This window comes from Anopheles cruzii, chromosome 3 (assembly GCF_943734635.1).
Source record: "Anopheles cruzii chromosome 3, idAnoCruzAS_RS32_06, whole genome shotgun sequence".
Taxonomy (NCBI): Eukaryota; Metazoa; Arthropoda; class Insecta; order Diptera; family Culicidae; genus Anopheles; species Anopheles cruzii.
In genome coordinates, this window is record NC_069145.1 from 42,801,232 (window position 1) to 42,823,741 (window position 22,510).

Here is a 22,510-nt window from a genome sequence, read left to right on the forward strand (position 1 = left end):
GAGATTGAAAACATCGAAAACGTTGATCCCCGGGTCCAAGTAGAGTTCGGATGTATTTTAGGGAGCTTTATAAGCGTCAAAAGTGACGCAGAAAAAGTACAAAAGAAAATTTAATGAAAAGCAAATACAGTTTGGTAGAATTGATTAAGTTGGCACGGAAAATGGCGTGAAAATAATGCAATTATGAAGCCTAACTTGTTAGAACGCTTACGACGTTAACTTGTTAGGAAGTAGATGATATCGATATGAGTTTGGATATTGGAAGAGATAAACTAATTACTATTCCTTTGTATTTTTTCACCCAAAAGAGATAAGTTTTTTATCATAACTTCGATATTTGCAGACGACTATCCATTATAAAGTCATAACTAAAGGGTGTTACTGTCAAAACTTAGTCAACTTCAACTTGACGCATTATTTTTCATAGTGCATCAAAAAATCTTATACACCTCTCATTTTAAAGATGTTTTTATGTAGTATCGGACATATTATTCGATTTTGACGTTTGACACGATTAAAAAGGAGCATCGTCTCAAAACTTCGCACCGTCAGCGCGAAAATCCGAACTACTTGCTCGCCAAGTTAGCGAAATTGATGAATGTGGCCAAATCAACGGTTACTAATGTATTGAAAGTATTCGGAGAATGTTTGACGACAGTCAGAAAGACTGGATGAGGTGGAAATCAGAACCAGGAGACCGCGAAAACGACTAAACGATTCACATTTTTTGTTAGACCAATTTTTGTTCATAACACCCTTTATTTTATATTCGACCATTGTCATGCCAATTGCATAACTTGAGGCGTTAAAGTAACGAACAATTTCTCATTTGGTATATTAGAGGGGTATTAGAGATAAACAGGCAAGTTTTCAAACAATCCTTATAATCTTCCTGAAACAATGTACACATAATCCATAATGTCCATAATGTCCACATGCCGCATACAAATTTCCCATAGTTGTCGCAGCGAAAAAAATCATCGACCAAAAAGATTGGTTCGATGTTTTAACTTTACTTTTCACACTCCAGGCATGAAAGATTCCAACTGTCACGAGTAGAGGCCGCTGTGCACAAACCCAGGTTTACAGTATATGACAAAAGTTTGCATGATTTTTTTAAAAGATTTCGAACAACGATAAATCATCATCATCTATTAATCTAATACGAGGAAGAAGGAGTGAAAATATTCAACCTAATTTTAAACAACTAGTAGCCTAACACTAAAAACAACAAGTACGAATTGAAGAGAACATTTTTCATTTGCTCTTTCTGGCAAATTGAGAGAATGTTCGTAAAAGCGAGAGTTTGTCGATTGTTGGCGCTGCTGTTTCTCTCTCTCGCCCGCTCTCCGCTCTTTCCGTTTCGTGTTCGTTAACTCGGGTGTCAGGTTTGAAAGTGGATGTCAGGTTCGAAAACTCAAAGTCAGTTTTGTAACCGGGAACGGTGAAAGAGACGAAAAAACACAAAATGGACGACGTTTTGTGCGAAACTTGGCGGTGAAACAGCTCGTCAGCTGTTCAGGGCTAACAAAGTGACAGGTGGATAGTAAACAAAAAAGGACCTCCGAAAAGAATCTACGCAACAGAGAGTCAGCGAGTGATAACACGCGGTATGGAGTTTAATCTACGAACCTAAAACGCAAGTGTGTGTGTGTTGTGTTGAGGTTGTTTTATAAGAATCCGTCAGAAAAGCAGCCCGATTCCCGTTCCTTTCGGTGTGTCATAAGATAAGAAAATCTTCCTTTCGCTTCAAATACAACAGTAGGCGAACGATAGGTGAAGAACCGAGTGCTTTGTCGTAAAATGGATGGTCACTGTGCTGCGAAAAAGGTGACACTTTCTATCGCCATCGTTGCGTGAAAAGACAAACACGGTAGAAGGTGAGCGTCGTAGTGTGCGTGTTGTGGAAAAGTGATTTCTTTACCGCCCAACAATAAATATGTGGTGCCTGGTGAATCTGCCGAACGGCACCACTTCCGGTGTGCAGTGCGACCCGAAGCGCATCAGCCAGGAGTGTCTGGAGAAGGTAATATTCCATTCCCTTTTGGTGCTACTCTTTGCTCAACGAGATGTCCTTGATGCCCAAAACTAAGTTGCGGCGCCGTCCCGGGGCAAAAGTGTTCCGGAGTCGGGGCGCAGCTGATTGGCGCCCATCCGTCTAGCGATGGCGGTGCCGTGAAGTGAAATAGCAAACAGTGGAGGGGCCGCGGGAGGAAACTGCGGGGACCGCTTCGGTGTTCTAGGCGAAACCGCACTTACTCCGCCATAATACCGTGGTTCTCTTTTTTATCTCTCTCCCTCACTCGGCCAGCAGTATGACCAATGCTGCACCCGATGCACTTTGCACTTCGAGCCTTCCTTGTCTGTCTTTCGAGGGCCTCTCGGCGCCAGGGCTTCACCGTCGTCGTCGTCTTCGTCGTCGTCGTGAAGCCGATTTTCTTCGCGCAACCTCTACGCAGTCGAACGCGCACTTTCTTCGACTTCGACAAGCGTTTGCATTCGCTTCTCCGTGCGAGAACTAGTAATTCACTAAAATTAGTCACACGAAGCGAGGGGGTGAGGGGAAGGTTGTTTTCGTTACCGAATAACCGTAACTGAGGAGCTACAATTTGGGCTACACCGAGGGAGTGGTGCGTGTGCGAGTGTTTTCGATCCGACGGTCCAAAGGCCGTGTCGTGAAAACCTCATTTCCCCATGCGTGTGGCCGGTCTGTGGGGATGATGCAATTTTGAAGGAAGAGGCCCTTCACGAAGATGATCTGTCTAGTTAGCGCCTAGCGGTGGCGGCGGCTCATTAGTGGCGAGTGGCGAGAATAAGAAGCGTCCACATTTAACAAGCAATTTATTCCGCTCGTTGATTGGTTCCAAATTTGGAGAAGGCTCTGTGACATCCTCGGGGGCCGCCAGACCCAGACAAAGAATATGTAAATGACAAAACTGAGTCACACCATAAACGTGTGATAATTTCACCTAAAATCTGTTGGGGAGAACATTCTAATGAGTTCAATAGACTACTCGGTCCGGTTTAGATTGTCTGTGACCTTAAGCTACATATAGAATGTATAATGTATAAATTATTTGCAAATCCTAGGGCACTCGGGGCAGTTCACACCTCCGAAGTCACCCACAGGGCAGACAGTGCTCTTATCGCGTTTATTACAGAAGTTAACGATCGTTTACCGTTCATTATCACCTCTAATTAGCGAGCAGGAGTATCAGCTTCACTATACAAACTACACCGCCAATAAAGTTACACCTAAGCCTCTTTCTCTGGTAGAGTCCCATAAACCCACAGGGTCAGACATAGGCGGCTACGGGAGGATTACTGGTTGTCCGGGACACTATTACGAAACATGCAAAACAAACGTCCCTTGCAGTAAACGGCCAGTAGTGTGACATCTCAAGGTTACAGTGCGGGGTGATCTAATCCCCATATGCAAAGGTGCCCCAGCGTTGTAGATAGGGCCGATTATTAATGAATGCAATTAAAACTTACCGCAAACATTGCACAATCCCGCCGACTTGAGCTCTGTCCGCGCGCCCGGGATCAGGGCGCAGCACCTTCTAAGCCTTGCTGGACTGATGGACGACGTTAGAAAACAAGTTTATCGCCGCGAGTCTAATCATCTTCTGGACTTAACGATGATCCCCGACTCGATGGTTCTGACCGGCAGGCCGGCCGGCCGGCTGGTTACCAGCCGGCGATGTTAGCGATGCGTTCCTGAACGCGAGAAAATTAATGACTTCAGTTGACGCCGATAAGCTGCCGGCGGCCCAGTGCCGATGGCCTTATCACATCACACCCCTTTGCCAGGGTCACTGCAATCCGCCGGCTGGAGTCGCTGCCGCGCTAGAAGAACGGCTTGGCAACAAGTTCACAGCAGTGTGGCTGTTGACCTTTCTTCCAGCCGGGGGGCGGAAACCTCGGGCTCTAGGTCTGGCTTATCGCCTGCGTCTAGCACCATGTTAGACGGCCGCCGCGCTTAGTGGCAGGGTCAGCAAACGCCCATTTCTCGGAGATTAATCGGGTGTCCTCGATTTGAATGCCGCCCCAATGGTGAGGACACATCATTGTGGATGACATGTCCGATGATTAGCAACCGGCTCGGTGTGTCTCATCATGAGCGAGATAAGTCCTTTTGATTAACCTTCTTGTTTGTACTTGTCTACATCGATTTTAGAGATGACCAAAGACACTCTCGATCTCCACAGCAAGCGATCGATAAGAAACGCTTTGTTCTTCTCGGCACGAAAGGACTACGCAGTTCCGGATGGCGGTTGACGCTGACGCACGGAAGCACTGCCCTCCGATTACGGTGGGAATCATTCCCGAAGTAGGTTATCTGCGCAATGAACAGTTAAATTGCTGCCGTCAAACAATGTCGATAGCGCCGAACGATGAAGCTGCCTCTTAGAGTGGACCTCTGTCTTTGTTTCCGATGAGGATGTTGATTTCCGTTTCGGATAATGTGTTGCGCGTTGATTAAAAGGCGGTCTATGTTAACACGTAACGCCTACGAAAACTCTCACGGAGCTTATGATGTGACCAGCGAGGATGCGCAGGTGTTTCGCAGGGGTCCACCAATCTGTTCTGTGGGCGCCCACAAGACGTAATACAAGCCCGAAAGGAAGGACTTTGGACCCTTACACTTCAAACGAGCTTTCTTATCGGCTGCCAATAATGTGTCAACAATTGATAATGGCCTATGGGGGTAAGATAGGGGCCTTCTGCACGGTTTTACGGTAGACAACGAAACACCTTAGTCAAGCCGGAGCGGGTCTGTTTGCGTTCGAGGGGCGTCTCAAGATTTGTCAAGTGGAAGTGGGTGAAGTTTGAACCATTGCTTCATATTTGTTCACGTTGGCGCTCCACAGATTGCCCTTATCTCGTGAATCAGTCGCACCGGTCCTCTCCACACAACCCATTCGCCGTAAAAGGAGATGTGGGTCGTTTCGGAAATGTTATTCACTTAAACCCGCCTCTAATCAACGGCCCACGGTTGATCTGATCCTGCCGCAAATTGAATCTAACGAACAGATAAACATATTATGCCCGTCCACGTTGCTTCTGTTGTTTCGCACACTCTCAATAACGGCGAGCCGTGGCGTCAATCGCACCACGGACCGCGAATGCTGTGAATTGGTCCCGTCAATTGGACTTCCAGCCGTGGCCCCCATCCGGCGGCCACGCCGAGGCTACTATTAACTCCTCTTCAGGGGGCGGAGGGGGGGGGACATGATAACAAACGCGAACGAAGGTGGCCAAACAAACAGAAATATATTATCATCGTCCCAGATGGCACGGGTACGGCGGTGGACCCCCGGCATCGTAAATATTATTATCTGCCTGCCGCCGACCCGCCGGCATCAGACTGTTTTCCGGTGGACTTGGTCCGCCATGTAAATTGGCTTAAGTACTTCGCTCCCTTTTGACGTAACGTGTCGATTTTGGCGGGCACAACTTTCCGCGGACACGTTTTGGAGCTGTCTCCAGTCCAGGTCTTCTTGTGTGCGCCCAGATGTGCGCCCGAAAAGCATATTTTTCGATACGATGGCGAAGATAAGAGGCCCTCACCCATTCCCGTTCGGGGCCATTATCAAACCCCGGGCCTAGTTCTTCGTTTCTTCTCCATTTAATCTGACTCCTAACTTTGGCGACCGATGGCAGGGAGCGCGTATTGCGTATTTCCATTTGTGTCTCGCGTGTCCCGACCATCGATGATTGGTTACATCGTGTTATGAACATAACACGGTCGGCGATGGCGATGTCTGCTCCAAGAAAGTATCCAAATAAGTAAGAAGACACCGCCTTCGTAACACACAAAACATTCTCTGTTTTGTGAGTTACTCAACCCGGCACACGGCAACGCACCAGACAGAGAACCTCTGAAGGCGACAAACAACGTGTGGGTTGTTTGGTGTTCTTGGGCGACACGTTATCGTGCGGCGGAGCGACGGCCGATTGCCGTTGCGTATTGCGCATTAAATCGAAACGCGGCTTAAGACGACCTGCAGCGGTCTGAAAGGTGGCAAAGTCGGGGCGACACAAACGCGATGGGTGTCTCACTTGGTTCTTCTGTCTCGAAAAAACTTCTTGTCAACAAGCGCGAACGCGAGACACACCTCCACCGGGTTTTTGGCGAAAAAGAAAATGTGCCAGCGTCGGAATGGATCTGCGGATTGCGAATCGATAACTGAAATACGTTAATTTATTTTGGAACTTCACATAATTGTTCTAGTATAGCACCCTAGGAATAGGATTATAAAGAGTGAACTTAGTTTATTCGCTCAAAATGACAATACGTGTGCCTGTGGCAGGAGCCAGCAGTGTCCTTGAAGCGCAACTCCAAAGCTCAACATACCCACGGGGCCCAATTAGCGTTCGCATAAAACCTAGCACCAGCAACACTTGCTGGTCTATAATCGCCAGCATGGTGGGTCCCTTCAGTAACAAGGAAGCCAGGAGTGGAATTGATTAACGACCGACAGACCCCTCGGGGACCGCACCGGTTCCAGGAGTTGTTTATTTTGTCGTAGAATGTTCAGTCCTCACTCGCGGCTCGGAGTTACTTTACGTCGTTTAATGAGTTCTAACTCTCCCCTTCTCTTTCTCGCTACGCCGGAGGAGGTTAAATCGTTAGTTAACCGGTCAGCGTGCCAAGAGTTGTGCCGCTTCCGTGCACCGTAGTGACGGTCGGCCAAGGGAACACGTATATCGGCCTTCGTTTGATGGTTTATCCTTTGGATGGGGCCGCAAACAAAATGTGCAAAACTACAAATGTGTAAGAACAAACGGTGGGTGTGTTGGTTCAAAATGGCATAGAACGGTTCCACGAAACCGAACACGCTACACCAATTTGTTTTGTGGTCTCCGTGGGGAGGTTCTCGTGTTCTGCGAAACTATCCTTCCAAGGGCGAGGAACCATAGCTTTCCAATACCTACAGCGTTCAAGGTATGACAACTAACCTCGAAAAACCGGGCAGCGGTTGAGCCTTGGGGAAGTGTGGAGACCAATCCCATTACTCGAGGTCTGTTGTGCCAACCTTTGCAGAACGTTTTACAAAGCGGCAAAATAAAGCATGTATCAGCCGTGCCGTTCGGGAAAAGTTAACTTTTACTATTTTATTATTAGGCTTAAATGGATTAATGAGTACTGGGGATGAGCGATGGGATAAATACGAAAATACTGTTTGAAAATGATCACGGTCTAAGCGTGGTGAAGCAGCTTAACCGGAACCATCGATTATTTTGAGTTGCTTCCGTGTGGTCAAACACTAAATTCAGATCTCTGCTGTCAATTACTGCACCGTTCGAAGCTAGCGATTGGTCAAAAACGACCAAAATCGGCCAACGGAAGAGGTTTTGTGTTCCATCAGAATAACGAAATGTCACGCAAAATGTCTTTAGTGACTCGCCAGATAGTCCGTGAGCTTGGTTGGGAAGTTTTAATGCATCCAGCGTATTGTCCGAACTTTGCACTAAGCGATTACCACTTTTTCGTGCAAAACTTCCTTAGTGATAATAAATTGAAATCAAAAAAGGATTGTGAAAATGAATTGCTCGAGGTTTTTGCCAAGACTTCTGGATCAATGGATCGATCGAGATCCTCTTCTTCACATTTCATTTGCTCAATACTTTTAATTTTTTATGTTTTCTGATTATTTTGGGTGACTTTTAATGCTGTCATCGATAAGTGTCAGTATTCTTAAGGTATTTCGTGCCAACGGAACGGATTCGATTGAATGTCCGACTGTGGTGACCTCTGTAATAACAACTTGGGGAAGCCGGCTCCCGGCGAGGACAATCATCAGAATACGTAGATGCCCAACATGTCAGTGCAATCGATTGTGCCTGCAGGAGGATATGCTGGCCGTGGACCAGGAACCGATATGTCGGTCATTGCGCATTGACTCATGGAGAGCGTGTCCGCTTTAACGGGAACGCCGGAGAACTGTGTATAATTGGTTCACGGGCACCGATCTCAGCCTGTCAGAGGACAATGCTGCGATGCCTGTTGCGCTACCCCACGATGGTGGGGGGAGGTGGCCCTTTCAGGAATCGTAACTGGGAGGACTGACCGTAAGCAAGCTGCGCTGCGCTCACATAACCTTCAATTGCAGCCCATTAGCCGTCGCGCGGTTGCAAATGGAGGAAAATGTGTGCCGTCCCCAATCGCCCCCGTGAGAGCCTGGCAACAGAGAGCTGCTGTTGTTGTGTTGTTGCGGATCGAGCTAAACCATTTGTCGTCGGCTTAATCTCGTGCACAGTGGGTTGACTGACCGCGGCCGCCAGAGCGCCGCACCCACAGCGGCATCAACCGGGGCGGCGACTTATTTCGACCTGTGTGTGATGATGGTGGTTAAGGATCGGCAACGTTGTTCTATTTGTCGGCGTACCCTCGGTGATATCATCACGATCCTAATCGATGGGCGCGCTAACAACCGACGGACCATTGGGAGGTACCGGTTTTTTTTGAGTTAACATCTTTAAGACAAGGCACACAGTCTAGAACGGTGTCGTGATCTTCCGGCGCAGCAATATGTTGACCAACGTTGTCGTCAGCATCATCGGCGTGGTGGCGCTAATTTTTTTGCGATCACCAATCGCTCGATCCTCTCGCTCTCAGCCCCACCCCGCCGGGGGAACGCAGCAAAACACGGCGACTCGGAACCACCCGTTCCGTAACCCGTTCGGAACCTCACTCGGCCGGTAAAACGGGGCCCATAAAAATAAAGTTTTATTTTTATCCCCCCAAAAAGCACGACGCGAAGTGGTGACGGCGGCGTTGGCGTTGGCGTCGGCGACAGGTTCGGGCTCGGGCTCTCGCGGCGGCATCCTTCTTGTGGCAACACTTTGACAACACCCCAAGTGACAGTTGCGTGGCGAGGTGCGCCAAGCCAAATCGAAACGAAATCGAATCGAAGTTTGGAATGCTGCACGCAGCGTTGCAGTCACGACTTCCCGTCTCGGTCACTAATATGGCGACGATGGCAACAAAACAGTATGTTGGAGCGATCGCAGCCTTGAGTCCTGCGTTTCGTTCCTCACAGGAACTCCAATGCTAACGGAATTACGATGAAGGATTCCACTGCAAATCACCGATCTTCAAACAATATGTTGTATTTGTAGAGTGCGAATGGCCGACTGATAAAACATGTTGCTGAGAGCTTTTAATAGACTGCTCCATTCAAGTCCCACCATTTTGCTGGTGCGTTTGTGACACACGGCTTCTCAACGCCACAACAGTTTCATCCCGGTTTGCGATTCGGTTCCAAGATCTCTCGTCACAATGATGCTCTGTGTGTATCGTATATGCGGCGCGCCGGTCACGATTGCCGAGCGCGGCATTCAAACAAACACACAAGACCGCGCGCAAACGGCACGAGAAAATGGCTTGGACTTTGGACCCCGCGAGCTCTCTAGGCAAGCGATCACTCGCCGACCATGTGCTCGCGTCCGTCCTGCTGGGTCCGGTGTGCCAGAGCGAGAGCAACCGCGCCAGGGCCACACAGCGAGGCGGTCAGACAGAGAGAGACCGGAAAGGTGAACGAGCATCGCGAACGGGGCGACGACGATACCCACCGTTGGCGGAGAACCGCCGGTGACCGTTTTAGCAACTGGGGTGCGATGGGTGGTGGGGCGGTTTTTTTGGGGCCGCGTGGAACTCGGTGTGCAACACACACACACACACGGAGCACGCAACACGCAGCCCATTAAAACACGCTGATCGCGCTAAAGGGAAAGATTCGCGACCGAAAAATGCATTACCGATGTGTCTGTCTGTGTCGTTAAGCCGGCATTCGTGATAATATCGGGATCCGGGATGATCTTCTGTCGCGAATCTCGGTCGATGCGCTTTGTTTTACGGGCAATCCGCGGGCAAAATGATACCGAATTGCATTTACAAATTTGATGACTCTCGGTGTGCCATTTAGCGCTCATTGAACTCGCCGTTTCCTGGCCTGGGCGAGCTGTTTTCAGAGCAAAAAAAATGTTGCTAGAAAAAGTTATTGTAATCCGACCGATCGCCGCGGCGTTTGCGGGTAAAACCAGCAACTCCGCGTTTTCCCGGCTTTGGTCAGCGTTGGTCGACGTTTGGTGTTTGCTAAGGTGTCAGATGGCCCCAGCTACCCTGATTACGGGCAGGAAGCACAGCAGACACACACGACTGGCCAAGTACGCGCTAATCGCGTGTATTACCCACGCAAGGATTACGCACGCAAATCCTTCAATCGCGCCAATCGAATCGCGGAGCAGGAAAAATAACCCCCATTTAAAGGTGAACCATTTTCCGGAACGGAGCGCCATCGGTAGTGGTAGTAAAGCCTCGCAGATCGAGCTGCCGACGCAAGTGCAACGGGTTTCCGATCTGCAGTACGTGACTTCCGCCACGAAGCCCGCAGTTGCTAAGCTTTGGTACGCGTGTTTCGCGCAGCGAGCTAAGAACTAGACCTAGCCGAGCGCCTTTATACAGAGGGTGTCCAATTAAGGGTACTTTTTTCATTTGGATGTAAAAATAAATGGCTAAATATTTTTCGATGCTTAAACATTTATTGGAAAGGTTGGTCAAACGGTCACCATGGCGCTGGCTTGGCAGAAGCTCATTCGGTCAACATATTTTTGAGTACAATTCCAATTGTACTCAAAACTCGGCAATGGCAATGTGAATTTCTGTCTTGGGGTCGTCAATCGTTGCTGGTTTGTTGTCTTTCACCGATCCTCAAAGATAGCAGTCCAATGGTGTCAAAAGCGCAACTTCTTGGAGGACAATTCACAACACAATTTCTGCTGATTATTCGTTGTCCGAAGATGGGACGCAAACTATCGATTGTGGCTGACGCTGTATGGCACGTAGCGCCGTCCTGTTGAAACCAGATGTCGGCTAAGTTCTCAGCTTCAATTTCGATAAAAAACCAATCCGCCAACATCCTTTTCCATTCATTCATACGGCGGCCGATGATACCGCCAAGACCAAAATCCGCACCAAACAGTCACTTTTCCGAACCCAAAAACGACAATTCTGCTTCTAAGCATAACCAACGAGGAGGAAATGGCCTTAAATGAAATGGGCTTCTCAAATATCGTGCCGTTTGAGTTGAACCACTTTGGAAATGAGTTTTTCATATTTTCCAATTTTCTGCAACCAAAACTGTATTTTATACATAAATGTGATGAATGAACTCTTCAAATAAATGTTCAACCATCGAAAAATATTGGGCCGTTTTTTTATAACCAAATGAAAAAAAGAACCCTTAGTTGGACACCCTGTATCTGCGATCTTCTATACTGTCTGTCCATATTTGAAAGTCACCCCTGGTCGATGCTGTGATTCTCTTGTGCAACCCGCTGCACTGCTGGGCCGAAATTGGAAGCACGGATCGGAAGTCTGTCTGCTCGAAACCAGCTCCACAGAGTCACACACTATCATGCTCTAGAGCCGTTTGTTTGCTGCATTACTGCATTAACTTTATCGGTCGCAGGCAGATTGAGAAACACAATTTCGACCAAAACACAGTGCCCGTCGCGTCCTCCAGGCGCTTCCCTCCAGCCAGCCCTGTGTGACTGGCACGAGACCTTGGCTAATCCTCTGGGTCTCCTAAACCTAGGCGTTCCAAGGGCGTAAACTACTGAGTCACTGTCGAAGACCTGGCGCGTAGTGCCGAGGCCCGGTCACCGAGAGATAAGATAATCGATTCGAAGGAAACCTAATTAGCGACGGCCTTTGCCTCAGTGACACAGTGCATTGTTTGTTTGTTTGTTTTGGCCCCAAAAACGCTGGGTATTTCCCGCGGCATCTGCATAATCCCCCCCCGCACACCGACCGAAAGGAATCCCCTAAATCCCCGGGGGCCTCAGATATCGCCCGGGTCCGGATGTCCCCTGGAAGTTTCCCCGGGCGGAAATCGGCACACCGTCGCTGAACGTGATGTGTGGCCCGTGTCTGCGCCCGTGTTGTTAAAGTGTGCGTGTGTGCTGCACACATTCGCGCACGAAGAGGAAAACCTAGCAGCGACTCGCGGGTGGCAACAACGACTGCAGTTTGTGGCGGCCGCCAGCTGTTGGACTTTGATCGCGGTTTTCCCCGCCATGGCGATGGGTGGAACTTATGCCACGCGCACTGCGCGGCTGCGTTTTCTTTGTGCTCCGCGATCGTCGAGCTGCCCCAGTTGATGTCCCAGGGGCGGGCGGGCCGGCGGAGTGGAAGAAAGATTGAAGGGAATATCTCACACAGGACGTCACCTTCTGGCACAAGCTGCTGGCATACTGTGCCGTGCCAAATGCCGTGATGGGGAGCACGTGGAGCGCCATTAATTTTTTTAATCGTGTTTGTCCTTAGCTCAGTTTTGTTCCGCAGTGATCATGTTTCATTTTCACTTCACTTTCTCTTTTTTCTGCTCGTTTTTTGTTGCTGCATTTATCAGTTAACTGTTCTGTTTTATCACAGCCTCTTTTCTTGTTCATTGCTGTCGGGGGGCTTTGCTTTGAAAAAGAAAGAAACGCAATATTGTGATTGTTTTTTTTTAATTTGGCTTGAGGGAAACGAAATTGCATTTCTAAAAATATGGCTGCTCTAAAACTGAATAACAATGCTTCTTAATGACAAACCAAGGTTCCATCCGTTGGATAACAGAATTATGCAAATTAGTTGAATCGCGTAATACACCGGCCAAGAACTGCACTACATCGCAATAACCCTGCAAACGACCACAACAATGGCCATTTCTAAGCCTCATTTGGATTACTTTTCCAACCAGAACCAGAACAGTGTAGCCAGTAGAAGGCCTAGACTCCCTGTGCCGGGGACCAACCCCTTTGAACCTTACTGGTCGCTTTCAATTATTCAAAGCACGTCCCACACGTACCGTACGGGAGACTCTCGTCTAATGGATCCGCAGAGGTACGTGAACCGGCCACATTTGCATGCCAAACGTTCGAATCGGAGCACAAACGCGAAGAATGAACACAACAAACAAGCTGCAATCCTTTTTCGCGCCTCCAGCGCCTTAAGACGCTTTGCTCTATTGCTTTGCTCAAAATATGCGAAACCTTGCCACAAAGGGGGCCGAGAAGGGTCAGTTGGTGGATGACTAATGGTTCACTACTGACGTCACAAAGCTCTGAACTTCGCTACGGTGTGAACTACTAGGCTGTTCAATAAGTTCGTATGGTCGATAAGAAAAACACATTTTCATGGTTTGAAATACACTTTATTATTTAGTATGGCCTTCGTGAACATCAAAACACTTGTTCCAAAGAGACTCTAACTTTTAAATTCCATCCCTGAAGTGAAAATCTGGGAGAGCTTCAAAATACGCTTCTACATGAAATGAAATGAAATACTTTCAATGTTCGTTCATAAATTTCCTTTGCTTTAAAACCTTCCAAAAAAAACATTCAATCACTGCACGATAATTGTTTTTTCCGTTGTAAAAAATACTGGGACACGACGATACTAAATGGCTTGTAAAAACAAAAACAAGGGAACGATTGAAATGAAACTTCGCATACGTTCATATGAAGAGTGTACCAATATAAGAAAAAAATGGGGTCGCAGCAGCGCTCTCTGTTACCGATCATACGAACTTATTGAACACCCCTAGTACATTGGTGCCGTTCGAACCACACACACTCTAGCTCTCTCTCTCTCTGTAGTCTCCAGAAGTGACCGAATGTCACGTACGCCAACTGTAAACTCTGGAGTTGAGCATGAGAGAGTAAAATAAACACTTGAGTGTGATCGAACGCACATCATCGCCCGCGGGACTTCTTCCTGTAAACTTCCCGTCAGCACAATCCGGTCAGAACATCGCGGGCTCTAGTACACGATAGCCCGAGAGCTCTAACCTTCAATTACGACGGTGTCAACGGCACGGTAGCCCCGGGAGTAACCTTGTTCGCCCCCGCTGCTGGATACTCTCCGGAAAGACCACTAGCATATGGGTGATCGATAGCGATCGCTAGAGAGGTAATTGGTGTCCCCCACCAGCTCACACCAGCTCCTCGCTGGCACACGTGCTTCGACCGCGTGCACATGATCGCAGCGTGACTGGATACAGCGGTCAGTTCCCCGCGGGCTGACCGCGGTGATGTCATCCAGCTCCAGCTGTGGATGATCATCGCACTTTGATCAATCGTTGAGGTTTTTGCTGCTCAGTCGCCGTGTACCTCAAGAGCAGCCGCCTAGCAACAGCGCCCGTGATCGGTTATAAGATGTTTGTTTTTTTCTGCAAATGATCATCACCATCACTGAGCGTGGTGTGCGTAATGGGCTCCCTCGGATATATGGTGGCACACCGCCACCGCGCATAATCCTCTCCATCTGGAGCCAACTGGGTGTGCGTGTGTTCGGATGATCGCTCACCGATCGGAGAACGGACACCGGGCAGACATTCGGATTGGGATGCCCTGAGCGTATCTCAAAGGGCGAAAGGACTTCAGGGGTCTTATTTCCCTCCAGACAAGAGCGGGGTTGGTAAGCATTGCTCACTGAATTTCGCGAATTAGACGACCGCTCCGTCAGGACCGACAGCGCCACACCGCTGAAGAATCGCTACCTGCCTATCACGTCACCCCTTTCGTCGGCATCGGCAGTGTGTGCGTGGAGAGCTTGGCCAGAGGGGCCGCAAAGTAGAGTCGCGGGTCCAAAGTCCGAAACCGCTCGCTTCGCCGAAACCGGTGCAAAGTCCATCCGCGTGCTGCTAGTTTTGGAACTATACGCGAGCGCACGAACGCGAGCCGGTAACGCCGCGTCGCGGCTGCGTTTGGTTCCGACGATTGTAACAGTAAATAGTTAGCGATGTGACACACACTCAGGGCACAAAGAACATCGCCGCAACAACAGGTGGCGCAACAGCAGCACAGCAGTAGCAGCAGTTGGTTGGAGTGCCCTTTCGCATCGGCGGATGGCCGAGAGAGGAGCATAAAATTTTTATCATCCGTCCGCTGTCGTTGGTCGTCTTGCATAAATAACGACGACGACGACGAGAGCATGTATCGTCATTCGAACGGCAGCGCAACGTGAAGGACATTTCACTCTTCTCGGTCGCTGTCAATGTCACCACTGCCGGCTGCATGGACACGCCGACGGCGGCGGTGGTGATCAGCATCTTGGTTTCGTTATTGTAGGAACCGTCGTTAACGGAATGGCCCCCAAAAAAAAGCCGGAGAAAGAAAGCCAAGTTTGACCGATATACCAATTCGGGGGCCCCGGTCTCCACTTAGTAACAGACTGTGGCTGGCGGTCTGACTTATTTTGGGAGCAAATCCATTTTCACGTCCGTGACATCAGCGGCCATAAAACATAGAACTACAAACGACCACCCCACCCCAAAGCACACAATGCTCGGTGGACACTATGTTTACGGGGGTGGCATTAGAGGGCCGAGCGGGGCGTGTTCTGTTATCGATTGATAAGCTGGTTCGGTTCGATTGGCGAGGGCCGCGAAAACAACTCTGGAGCACGCACCCGACAGCCGGCAATCAACTCGCCCGACTCGCGTACAAACTAGAGGAACACGTGCGTGTGTTGCGTTTAGTGATAAAAAACGCATTTTTCAATGTATGTGAGGTGGCGGTGTGGGGGAGGCCAAACGAGCCAGCCACTCAGTCAGTCAGGCAGCTGCGGCGTGAAAGTAACCGGCCAGACGAGGAGGAGAATGGAGGAGAAGCAGAAGACGGTGGCCACAACAACAGTGTGTGTGTGTGTCTGTATGTATCACACAAAAACTAAAGGTCCAAAGTCCAGCCGGCGTTGTTGGGTTGGATCACCACCCATTCGGAACGAAGTTGCTGGCGCTGAGCGCTGAGCTGGCGACGGTTCCGTAGGTCCCTCGCTGGGGAATGGCGGGGCGGTGTCTGTTATTGCACTGTGTTTTTACCGGTTGTCCCACAGAGTCACCCATTTTCATATCAAAGTTTCTTTTCTGCCGCACCCCGGACCCATGCCGCGAAAGGAAGCGCGCTTAGGGCCCTCATGCAGTGAAATTGGGCGGTTTCAAACTCTTCTCTAGGTAGACTTGGACCTTGTGGGTCACATTTACTAGACTCTAGTTTTGAATGTAATTTATTTATCGCCATACAATTGCTTCATGTTATTAGGTGTAAGTCGTAATTCTTGCAGTTTTACAATAGATGGCATCACTCACCAAATGCTTCATTTTTTTGTATGAAACATGTGTTTGATAGCTACTGTTATTACGCATCTAACGCAGTATAGGTATTTTTTGTAAAGTGCAAACAACTCCTTTTATAAGCATCTGACAATGTCGAATTCAGTTCATGATGAAGTCTTTTCGCGAGGAGTATTTTTTCATTACTTCCATATCAAGAAAACGACTACCGAAAGTCATCATATTTTAATGGGTATTTATGATGACCTTGTTCTTACTGGCAGAACGTGTCGGATGTGGTTTGTGCGGTTTAAAAGGGGGGATTTTGGCTTTCAAGACCAAGAGGGACCTGAACAGTCAAAAAAGGTGGATGATGAAGAATTGGTAGCATTGCTCGATCGGAATGCATGTCAGATGCCAAAAAAACTGGCTGAAATGTTAGGAGTTGACCACGCGACAGTTTCCCATCACCTGTGTGCCGTGGGAATTATTAGCAAAATGTCTTATGGGTTCCACAAGAATTGCAAAAAAGAGATACTGAAAGAAGGAAAACTTTTTGCGAGTTTCTGCTTGCGCGGCTGAAAAGAAATGGGTTCTTTTACCGAATCGTCGCTGGTGATGAAAAAGGAAAGTTATTACAAGAAACCCAAACGCAAAGGGCCTGGATACAGCGAACCAAAGCTAAATATTTACTGCGCAAAGGTTATGCTGTGCATATTGTGAGGTACGAAAGGTGTGGTGGACTAAGAGCTTTCAGAACCTAATAGAATTATTGAAGGACAATCACATCACCAACAAGTAAAGCGTTTGAAGCAAGCTTTGACCATTAAACGACCAGAGTGGGATAAAAGATATGATAAGCTGATTTTTCAACATGCGATTTTTTGAAGAATTCTACAAAATGGCAGCTGAAACTCTCATAATATGGAAGAAAAAAGTCTTCCAGGAGACCCTGCTAATTTGGTTTCATGATGCTGAGTGGGATTAGCCACAGGTTGTAGCATCAACTGGACTTGATGTTTCCCTCGAATGGGTCTCCGAAACCCATCAATTGGTAAACAAATTAATGGGAAGATTAATGTCACCTGGCATCGACCGTATATCGCTCAGCTTCCTACTAACGGCCCTCGGAAATGTGGGTCAACCCACGCTGGACTACACACTGTTGCGTCGCTGTTCCTTCTGAAACCCCCGGGAGCCCAGTTAATTGATTTTCTGGTGTTCGTCTTCTTGTTGCTACTTTTGTTGGGATTTTCTATTTACTTGAGCCAAGTGATTAGGACTTAAAGCGACTCGAGGCTACACGCACAACTCATTACTTGTGTGCGATCGTTCCGAAAAAAAAAGTTCCCTGCGAGGCTCCGCGAACGAGAGGGAGTTCGTCTGCATATGAAAGACACCTCCGCAAGGCGAACCACCACCGACCACGTCCTAGCAATCACGTTTTTGTGGCCATTCTTACCCACCGCGGGGCGGAACAGGTTTTGGTCTTCTGCTTCGTCCCCGTATTGTTTACCTCCTCCGCTCACCGAGTGTCGGCGTACGTCCGCTCGGTTTTGTTTGTCTCTCTGCGTCCGCCCGAAAAGCACAAATCTTCGTAGCACCACCCGGTCCCCGCGACGGGGTAGCTTCATTAGCGATGCAAACATTTCGTCAACCGGTCACCACGACGCCGGTCATAAAGGGGAGAGAGGCACTTCTTGGGACTGTCACGACGGAACCGCCGACGGATCGGCCGTGCCCATCCGAGAAACGCCTGCGGATAGGATAACCGAAAATCAAATAAATAAGCTCTTCGCGGCGGCGGCCGCAAAGTTCACATCGGAAATGGAAATCCATGGTTGTTGTTGGAAAGCGCGGAACTCTGCGCGACAACGTGCCTTCGGCTAACGCCTTTTGCTGCGCGGAGTTACGTTTGAGTTACGTAAATGTCATGAATTATGGGCCTCGGGTTTGGCTGTCGCCCCAAAACCTTACTCGTGGAAGAGTCCTATGCTTCTGACCGTGGGCCAAGAATTTGCACGAAAGATTGACGGTCGACGGTCTTCTGGAAAGTGGAGCTTGTTGGTTGCCAATCGAAGAAGTGGGCCGATTACTCATTGTCTGCCGGTTTGATCCCGATTCCTGTCCTCCCGGGAGCACACTGGCCCGAGGAGTGCCCGACGACGGTACTTGTAGCCTGTCAAATATTTACGAACCGTCTTCAACGGCGGTCAGACGGTAGCGCAAGCGTTCGGGAACACACTTCCGGATGGCAGCAATTTTCTTTCTCGTTGTTGTCCTATTGCACAATCCCCACTAAAACAATACAGGCGAAAATAGGTTGGTTTGCTCCCTCGACGTTATCTGCCAAATGCTCTCCACCCTTCCTCTGACGATCGTGTAAACCTAACCGTCACTTGCGTCGGTAAATCGATCTTCACACCCGGCGCAAAATGGCCGCTCAAATATTTGCACACACACACACGAGGGGTGCTTCTTTCTAACTGCACCGAAGGTGGTTTGTTATATGAGCATTTACGATAAGACAGAACGGCGACATTACTCGAGACGATGGGAGCCAGGGCGGCAGGGAGGTGAGACGATAAGGAGAACAACCAGGTATTAATTGGCGCTGGCTGCTGATAACGAAACCCTTTCCCGCCTACAGCTTCTTGGGCCCCGTTTGTGGGGACCCATTTCACTCTTTGTTGGCGATAAAGCCGTTGCACTGTTTGCTCCATGTACCTGGGATAGGGCTGAGTAGAAACAGACAGCAATCTGTATGTATCTTCCCCGTGAAACAAACAAAATGGCGTTCCATTGCTAGAAGTTTATTTATTGACTTGAAACGATCCATTATCCGCAGCGAAGTACGGATCCGGCTTGACGGCCCGGAGCTTGGCTTTGCTATCCTCGAAACCGGGTCATAGAGGTGCACGGTGGGTTGCGGCATTTGTTATCTCAATGGGGTGAATGCACGATATTGTACTGTGTGGTCCAACGGTGCTCCACCCGAAGATCCGTTCAATCAACATGTAATTTTACAAATGAAATGTCACAACTTATCTAATATCTTCTGTCTTCGCACTTCACTTCTTCCTTCTGCAGGTCTGCGCCGATCTGGGAATCATCTGCGAGACGGACTACTTTGGTCTGATACCGGTGCGCGTCGGTGACCATGCGGACGTGGACGAGTGCAGCGCCAAGCAGTGGATCAACCTGCGCAACCCGCTGCATCTCTACACAAACGACCGAGCGCAGCCGTTACTGCTGTCGCTTCGCGTCAAGTTCTGGGTCCCGGCGCACCTGATACTGCAGGGCAGTGTCCGTAACCTGTTCTACATGCAGGCTCGCCAGGAGCTGTTTGATGGGCATCTGCGACCCGCCAGCTGGGCCAATGCCGCGTACCTGGCCGCTCTACTGCTACAGGCGGACGGTTACAAGTACGATCCCACGAAGGTTCCCCCAGCACCGGTCGGAGCCATCGAATCGGAGTCAGTTTGCCGGCCGACGCCCGGCGCATCTTCGGCACCCGCTACGGATGCCGGCGATCTTCCGGACCGTCGATCGGTCCCACAACTCCGACGTCCGTCGAAGCGAAAATGCTCCGAAATCGAGTGCAAGCGCGGAAGCGTCAGTTCCCAGAGCTCTGCCTCTCCGCCGATCGGTTGGCATTTGGACGATCTAGGATCGCACTCTGGCGGCATTTCTTCATCGGCTCCTTCCAGTTCTTCCGGCTCGGCCGCGGAGGAGTCAGCTAAAGCTTCACCAAAAAACATTTACCATCGGTACGGTGCCTTGCGGCCCGCATTCGAAGGCGATGATGATGTAGCCGTCGAGGGACAGCGGCAACCAGCTCAGCCCACCGACTACCATCAGCAGATTGCGAGGGAGCACGAGAAGCTGTCGCTGATCAAGATGAGTGCCACCTCGGCGCAGTACTGGCTGCTGGAGGAGATCTGCAGTTTGACTGGGTACGGCGAAGAAGTCTTCGACGGTGTTACGATCGCCGAGCCGGCCGTAGTGTGCAAAATTTGTGTCAGTCCCCACGGCCTAACCATCGTGAAGGACGACGAAAAGTATAGGTGGGTGTAGTGCCTGTGAAGCGCACTTGTTGGCGACAACTGGCATTGCAAATAATCCTATTTTTCTTTCCTTTCGTCCCTCAGCGTTCCATTTACTGCCGTGAAGCTGACCAAATCCATCAAGCGATCGTTTCGCCTGACGTACATGAACGAAAACCATGAAGAGACGCACGTGGAGCTGAAGCTGCCCAGCCACCGGACGGCGGCCTCCCTGTACCGGGCGATCATCGAGAAGCACGAGTTCTACTCGTGCGAAACCGTGCGACCCATCGTGACGACGCAGTTCATTCGCGACCTAAAGGGTACGATCGCGTCGATGTTTAACGAGGGCACCGAGCTGGGCAAACGGTACGTGTTCGATATTAAACGCACCTGTCGCGAGGTGTACGACGCCGCCCGCCGTACCCTGCACGCGCGCGGCATCGAGATCAGCAACAAGGCGGAAGAGCACACCGAAAATCCGGCCGATGCACTTGGGCGGTTGAAAGAGACGCTACGCACGCAACGTGAAGCATACTCACAACTGGAGCGGCTGATTGACGAGCGGATACGAGAGGCAATCACCTGCCCCATCTGTGCGGATGGCGTGATCGATACGACTTTTCTGCCCTGTGGCCACATGACGGCGTGCAGGTCGTGTGCAGAGCAGTAAGTGTTACCCCGCTGTCGACCCTTCCGTGACAACAATTAACATCCCGACGTTTATTGCCCTTTTCCAGATGTGAGCGTTGTCCGCTGTGCCGTTCGAACATTGAGTGTATCAGCAAAATTTTCCTTCCACCGTTGCTGCGATCGCGCAAAAGCACAACGGCAGCGTCGGGAGTTCCGCTGCAGGAAGAAAATATTTCCTCTGCCATGGATCCCGGGACCGTTGGAGGTCTACCGAAAGTTCCGCATCCGGCCGCAACGTTGGTGCTGTAAACAGCGGCCCGATGGTGAAACCAGTGCAAGAACATTTACATCGCTCAAAAGAAAACAGGCTGAGCACGAAACATGTAAAGATAAGCAAATTGGTGATATTATTTGTTAAATGTATTGTTGCACGTGCTGAACAATGTAGCAGCCGGTTAGAAGCAAAAATTGGTGTAGCGTAGGACGAGAAAAAAGGCGTTCGAACAGTCGAAACGAAAGATGTTTAATCAGTCAATCGATGTAAACGTAAAAATTACCACTAGTTGTGTACCCGTTAGGGAAGTATGTTAGTAGCTAAGGCCGTTAAGTTTATCGATCTTTGCTAGTTTTTAACACCGTGATCCTTTCATGTTTTTAGAATGCTCTGAAGATTGGCGCTGTCCATCTTTTCCTACGTTTTTTCTTAAAATTTTACAATGCAAAAATATGTTTAAAATATCACGCTTTAAGAGCGGAACGGACACCAAGTTCGCATTGTTGGGCAATGTGTTGGTGTGAAGTATTTTTTTCTAACCGCAAAAATTCCAAAATGGGCACGATTCACGAAACTGGTCAGTGCCACTGTCTGTTAGCTGGATGGTTGGTTGAACGGTTGGTCCGTGCTAACATATCGTTTCCCTTCCACTAACAGGCAAATATGCTGATACCCGTTGTGTAAGATACTAATAATTGTTAAATGGCGTCGCTTCTAAGAAGTTTCGCGCATTAAAATGCCACATAGTGTTTAAGAATGAAGAACAATGGTTGAATGAAAATTACATGTTGTACTACAAAAAAAGCAGAAAAATAACTAAACTGTTGTGGCCCTCTTCACATAAGTGCTTCGTTTTGAAACGCTGTGTGTTAACACTGTGTTTGACCGAAATAAAGTCCCTGCCCCACTAGCGTGCGGTAATTTGAATTCTATCAGCCAAACCCATCGCCGAAAGGCTTGGTATTACAGGTAAGGCAGTAAAACATGGTGGAAAACAAATATTTTCACGCCCAACCCATGTTAGGTCAAAAGTGCGAAATAGTGACAAATTTATAGCGACACTTCTTTGATTGTACAATTTTTATTGCTCTGTGCTGTGCAGCGGTCAATTCAAAATTTCGTTCCGCCGCATGGTGAACAATTCGAACTCAGGTGACGTTTAGTTTGACGTTTGTTTTCGAACCACCGTCGCCGATTTCGCCCCAAACGCTTAACACCGTTTCGGGGCGAACGTTTGCACACCAACACACATTTGAATCCCGGTCGGCCAGTTCGCAGGCATTTAACCCGGGCCGGGCGCCATCTATCGATGCGCCTAGTAAACACGGGTCTCCACCCATCCTTGTCTGTCGTGCAGCCGGAAGGTGCCGTTCGCTTTGCTGTCCCACTCCCGGTCCGTTTCGCCCGATTTCGCGTTTCGCCGCGTACGGGGCGAACATGCGGTTCCG

General features: G+C 49.2%; 1 protein-coding gene across 1 annotated transcript; it reads left to right on the forward strand.

Moving 5' to 3' along the window:
• The first annotated feature begins 1,540 nt into the window (after window positions 1–1,540).
• Window positions 1,541–21,896, forward strand: LOC128272673 (E3 ubiquitin-protein ligase MYLIP). The gene is made up of 4 exons (XM_053010536.1): window positions 1,541–2,026; window positions 19,200–20,176; window positions 20,261–20,824; window positions 20,896–21,896. Exons 1-4 carry the CDS (start codon window positions 1,940–1,942, stop codon window positions 21,095–21,097), a joined length of 1,830 nt encoding a protein of 609 aa, XP_052866496.1. The 5' UTR covers window positions 1,541–1,939; the 3' UTR covers window positions 21,098–21,896.
• Window positions 21,897–22,510: the final 614 nt, after the last annotated feature.